The sequence below is a fragment of the Phoca vitulina genome, unplaced genomic scaffold (genome assembly GCF_004348235.1).
Source record: "Phoca vitulina isolate PV1807 unplaced genomic scaffold, GSC_HSeal_1.0 scaffold95, whole genome shotgun sequence".
Classification (NCBI taxonomy): domain Eukaryota; kingdom Metazoa; phylum Chordata; class Mammalia; order Carnivora; family Phocidae; genus Phoca; species Phoca vitulina.
The window spans coordinates 1,628,196-1,634,195 of record NW_022589798.1 but is presented as its reverse complement, the minus strand read 5'-3'; the positions used below and the strand labels follow the sequence as shown (position 1 = coordinate 1,634,195).

The 6,000-nt window shown below is 43.9% G+C and overlaps 1 protein-coding gene across 1 annotated transcript in view; it reads right to left on the bottom strand.

Moving 5' to 3' along the window:
- Positions 1 to 2,004: 2,004 nt before the first annotated feature.
- CLIC6 (chloride intracellular channel 6) overlaps positions 2,005 to 6,000 on the bottom strand; it is a 39,354-nt gene continuing 35,358 nt past the window's right edge. The window contains exon 6 of the mRNA XM_032396957.1: positions 2,005 to 2,506. Within this exon, the coding sequence (XP_032252848.1) occupies positions 2,345 to 2,506 (162 nt within the window). The 3' untranslated portion in view covers positions 2,005 to 2,344. The remainder of the gene's footprint in view (positions 2,507 to 6,000) is intronic.

Sequence of the window (6,000 nt, the reverse complement as noted above, 5' to 3'; positions counted from 1 at the left end):
GTCTTTGTGGCTCACAATTCAAATACGGGTTATTTCTAACTCAATTACCAATAATCCCTGCTTTGACATTGCTCTTGTTGTTTTAAAGGAAGCCATTTCTGTTCATTTTATTCCTTTAAATCTAAGTGAGGAAGGGAATGTGGAAAAAAATTAAAGATCTTGGTTGCGTGTAAACATCTTTATGCATTTAATTTTTATGGCACACAGAGTTTATGTAGATCATGTCAACATCTAAAAATACAAAGTTTGCACTAGTAACAAGTGGTAGTCTATTCATCGACCATGTGTAGATGTACCATTATAACACGAGACTTGAAAATCTGACTCCAAAACAGATGTGAAACATGCATGATGGGGAATGCTAGACATAAACTCCAAAAATGTAAAGAGTTAACAAAGAGAGCAGACTGCTGGGTGGGCAGCCCCTGCACGAAACTGGAGCCTCCAGTAAGAGGGAATACAAAGTAGCCACTATATAGTGGACTTTGTTTCTCTCACTGGACATTTCTCACTAAATCCCAGAAGAGTTGCTGTTAATGCTTTTTATTTTTTTAAGATTTACTTATTTATTTTAGACAGAGAGAGAGAGAGCACAAGCACGAGGGGCAGAGGGAGAAGGAGAGAGAATCTCAAGCAGACTCCTTGCTGAGCGCAGAGCCTGATGCGGGGCTCCATCTCACGACCTTGAGATCAGGACTGGAGCGGAAACCAAGAGTCAGATGTTCAACCGATTGAGCCACCCAGGCGCCCCACATCTTATTCTTTTCCAAATAAATGCAATAAATTCTTTTCCAAATAAATGCCCATGGAGCAAATGCATATTTTTTTTAAATGAGCATTTAGCATCAACCACAGGCTACCACCAAATGGACAAGAGGGTTTCTGTAAGATGTATGTAAACGTCAAAGGAACGCAGCCTCGAGAATGCTCGAGAATGCTCAAACCCAGAAGGGTCGTGATGCGCATCTACACAGCCTTCTACACCGTCTCCCGTGCCTTCAGCTGGAGCCCGGCTGCCCAGCCCAGACGCACTACAGATGAGAGGCTGGCTGTAGGGCGAGGTGGCAGGAAAGCCACAGACAAACCAGAAAACTCTCGAGCCTGAGTTTCCACTTCCTCCCCAACTTGACTGGTTACCAGAACCGCCCAAGAGTAGTCACCATGAATTCAATCCCCCTGGAATTTCCCTGCCTGACCAGAGAAGCAACAAGAACCAGGCTAGTCCCACACCCCATCACCGTTGAAGAAGCGCAGTGCTGGGTCTGAGAGAGGGCAGCCCTTAGAAGGAATCAAAGTGTGCTTGGTTCACATTTCACCACAAGACAGGAGGATCCTCCAACATGCAGCTGATGTTGAGCATCCGCAGGAAGGCATGGTCTCATGAGAGGGGAGGGAGTGATCTCGAGAAGGCATCCAAAAGGAAGCTGGAACAGAAGGCCACGTGCGCTCTCCTCCGCTGCCTGCCCTGGGATCCAGACACAGCTGCCATCACCAAGGTGGTAACGAGGCAGAGAGGGGACCTCCCATAGCTCCCAGCCCCTGTGGTCCCTGCAGGTCCCTGCAGATCTGTGGACTCCAGCTCTCCACCTGTGAAACCTGATCGTAAGCAGCCTCTAGCTCTGCAGTGCCGGATCTTTTTGGATCCTCTATGGATGATCATCAAGGCTTCACCCACAGGCCCCCTCACTGATTTCATAGGAATGGAGCTGTGTGCAGTGTGAACGTCTGTGAGAGACTAAGGAAGGAGAAGATGTTCACCAATAAGTTATCGGCAATTATCTAGGTGGAGTGAAATTTTAGGTAGTGGTTTTTTTTTCTTCCTTATATTCTCTCACATTGTTTTAAAATATTAAAATAGGCATGTAATCATCTTGTGACTATAAAAACGGTATTTTCGTTCTGAAAAAAAAAAAAACTATTTTAGAGGAGAAAAATAAGCTGTATATGATGATTATGAAAACTATCAGAGACAGATGAATTTTTTTTTAATTGAAGGAGGAATTGAACTCAAATCTAATTTGTCTTGAAACTTAAACTGCAAAGCACATGTCCTAATATCATGGTTTACAGGGTCCGTGAATGCCAAAGAAGTAAATTAAGAAGTCAATTGGACAAGTGGTGGGTGTCACAATAGATATTGGTATTATTCAGTTACACAAGTGAGTTGACAAATCACAAGGCCATGTACCATTTGGTGTTGAGTGGCTCTCACTATGATACAGTATTATTAAAATATGGGCATTATGGTTTTTGGAAGGAATACAAAGGACACACTCACAAAGAACACACTCTCATCATAGCCTAGTTCATACAGCCGAGAAATAAGACTGAAAACACTCTGGCTTCACTTCATTCTTTTTGCAACATCTGAATATGCATGTTCAATCTCCTGGTCAGCTGGACATGTATTCGTGAACTCATCCCTAGCATAAGCATTGTTCAAGTATCTCCAGATGCCAGTCATTTCAGAAGGAAATTCAAAATCTCTGTATCTCTTGGCCACGACCTGAAAATCAAGAGGAAATAATCAGCAAAGGAAAAGCCCACTAATGTAGACAATTAGATCAGACAATCCACTCTTTTAAGGTGTGTAATATATTCTCTTTCTCAAGTCCTGAAGTATTCTTCTTACAGCCAGCCAGGCTACTCCAAATTTTACTTCAACTTTGCAACAGGAAAGTTCATGAAAGTACTGGGCTCAAAAGAGTGGCTCCACACAATCCTGCCCACCAATTTATCCTAGATAGATCTTGGGATCCACTGGCATCAATTTGGTCTCTACTTTGGTGGACTTCTCCTTGTCTTGCCAGCAGTTTGGGCTTTGTGTGTTCTGCTGCTGTGTTATTTGGTGCCTAAAGATTCATGATGATCTTTAGACTGTGCCTGATTCACTGTGAAGTGCTCTCCTTTTCCTACTTGCTGAGCCTCACCTCCTAAAATCCCAGATATCTGTGTATATTATTCCTACAGATTTCCATCATTCTGTCACTGAAGAGATCACCTCATTGTCAACAAAGGAACACAAATCCTTATCCTCATGGAAATGGTGGATGTGAGGACAGGGCAATTGAGAGTGAACTTCATGGGAAACACAACAGTGTGAGATGTTTCCTTTGGCTGGAGGGGCGTCGGTGAGGAATTTGTCAGAAAGGACAGTATATTCTGCTGGGCACTTCATCAGGTTCCTGGGGCTGCTGTAACAAAGTACTATAACCTGGGTGGCTTAGAACAGAAATTTATTTTCTCGCAGTCCTGGAAGCCAGAATTCCAAGATCAAGGTGTCAGCAGGACACATTCCCTCTGGGAGCTCTAGGGAAAGATCTGTTCTCTCCCCAGTTTCTGGGAGTTTCTTGACTTGCAGCAGCATAACAGCAATCCTCACATGGCATTCTCCCTATGTGTGTCTCTGTGTCCAAATTTCCTTTTTTAATAAGGACACCAGTCCTATTGGATTGGGGGCCCACCCTACTCCAATACAACCCATCTTAACTAATTACATTTGCAAAGATCCTATTTCCAAATAAGGTCATGTTCTGAGGTACTGGGGATTTGGACTTCAACATATGAATTTGGGGGGATGCAATTCATCCCCTAACAGGGACCCAGGACTACAAACGTCAGTTCTGCTTTGTGGCCTCCTATTGCATTGGTTTCTGGATGAAGTGAACAAGGGACAACACAAATTAGAAGATCTTTGGGACCTATCACTCAGATCTTGCAGGCCAGAAGCCATTGATGCGGCCAAACAAGACAATACCACTGTCAGAAACCCTCCTAAATTGTTTGACATCTTTTACCTTAATTCAACCTTACTGCTATTGATGTTAAGAATTCTGCTTTCCTTTTGTTTGCAAAAAGTCAAGGTTACGGTTAGAGCATCCTCCACTCTGAGGCTCACAGATTAGGCAAGAGGTCACCATGGCTAAAAATGAAGCCCAAGCAATTTACAGTCTCTCTCTTGACTGGTTCAAGGACTGCTTCTTTTCTCTACTCAGCAGCCACAAAGCAGAATGCCACATCACTTCTCTCCACTTCCCCTCCCTGTTCCTTCAGATTAAGGGACGGGTGCCAGAATACAAAGATGGCGCCTCTGTGTGGTTCCTCCTTCAACTCTCCCTCCCCAGAGATCTCAGCCCAAAAGTGATCTGTGTGGGGCTGTTCCCTGATTCTCCTCTCATGGCCCCAGTCCTCAAAGAAGTTTGGTGTTGGACATTTCAGGACTGTACTATTTACTTTTATAGAAATCTGAACTTTGCTAAACATACAGGGAAGCGTGCATTGGCTCTGTGACACCTCACACCAGACAAAGTTTCTTAGTCTTCGAATTGGTATTCTGTCCTTTTCTGGTTTTATGAAAGATGAAGCTTTACTCTATTTTTTCATATTGTTTTTGGTGGGTTTATAAATTCCTTTACTCTCTCATCTTTTATCATAAATTCCTTTAGACCGAGTCTCATTTCCCTTCCGAAGATGCTCCATTCTGAAAGATTATTAAGTTGTTTGGTATTTTGAGTGCTCAATGGCTTTGAAGAATTTGCTCTCCGGTCTTATATTTGAGCCAGGGACTGCGTTATTTTACTCTGAAGTTTATTCCATCTACTGAAATTTAAAAAACTCTTTTCTTATAGGAGCTAAACAAGTGGCAATTGATGGTGTATGGTTGGGGCATTTCTCTTGCTCTTCCCCAAGCTCCATGTACCCCTTCCTCAACCTCCATGACCGTATAATGGTCATGGCAATGACTACAACACATCCACTGAAGGGACTAAACCACCCACAGCTACATAAATATCTTGTTGAAAAATGGCTCCCAAACATAGGAGGTTTTGATGAGTTGAAATGCTTTCATTACATTTTAGATGTTGGGAAACTGGCAAAATTATTGAAAACAACATTCACTTGAGGGCTCAGACACATCTTCAAGGCTTGGATTTCAAGTTAGTATCCTTCAAGCACACTGGGGAAGAGAGAAGAGGAGAAATGGGGCAAGGATTAGGAAAGGAATCGGGAAGGAAGATGAAATGCAGAAACGAAAGGCAAGGCGATGATGAGGAGCAACCAGGGGCAGCTGGTAGCCTGTAGGAGTAACAGCAACACAGATTAGGTGAGCCTAATTTGTAAATTTCTAAGTGTCAATGATATGCTTAATTAGACCACCGGGTCCTTGATGTGGACTTCCCTGTGTCTTCTTGCCCATCTCCCCTATCCTTCTACCAAGGACCTAGGTTTGGACTTGGTGGAATTTTAATCATAAAAGTGCCCCAGAACAAGGCTTGGCCTTCTTCTTGGGGCCTTCAAGGCTACTGAGGGCCAAGAACATTGCAGTTGTAATAATGATAACAATTAACACCTATAAGTGACGTGAAGGCTGGGGGCACCATTGAGAGCAAGCCATAACTCCGGAGGCCAAGTGTAGGGCCATCTACTTTGGAATCCCCCAGGGTCACCCCTGGAAGTTCTGATTTAGGAGACCAGAGGCTGGATGGGGGATTTACAATTCTAAAAAGCTCCCCAAATAATTCTTATGCCTACTAATGCTGGAGAACCAGTGGTCTAGAGAGCCTTTAAACCCTAAAATATATGATGCATGATGCTGACTTCCCATTCAACTATCTGGGAAGACATGATGCCAAACCTGGCAGAGGCCCAGCCAAGGAGCTCCTCCCTAGCTATAGGGGGTCAATACTAAGAGCTGAGAAGACACACCTCTGCCATCCCTACGCAGAGCCATTTCCCCCGCCAATCACCAACAACTGACTGAATTCACACTGCCGTACTCCCAGAGTCGGCGCATCGTCTCCAAGCCTCAAGCATTAAATGCCGGGTATAGTCACTGTCGCCCTCAAGTTGTCTTGCCATAACTTTTCTTTCGGCTGTGGGGGTAAGACTTGGAACAAGAAGCAGTGAGGATGGAAGGGTGAGAGCCAAGCTCCCAAATGTTTCTTGAGACCACCTGAAGAATACCTGGGAATATCCATGTATCTAAGACTGGGGATTCGA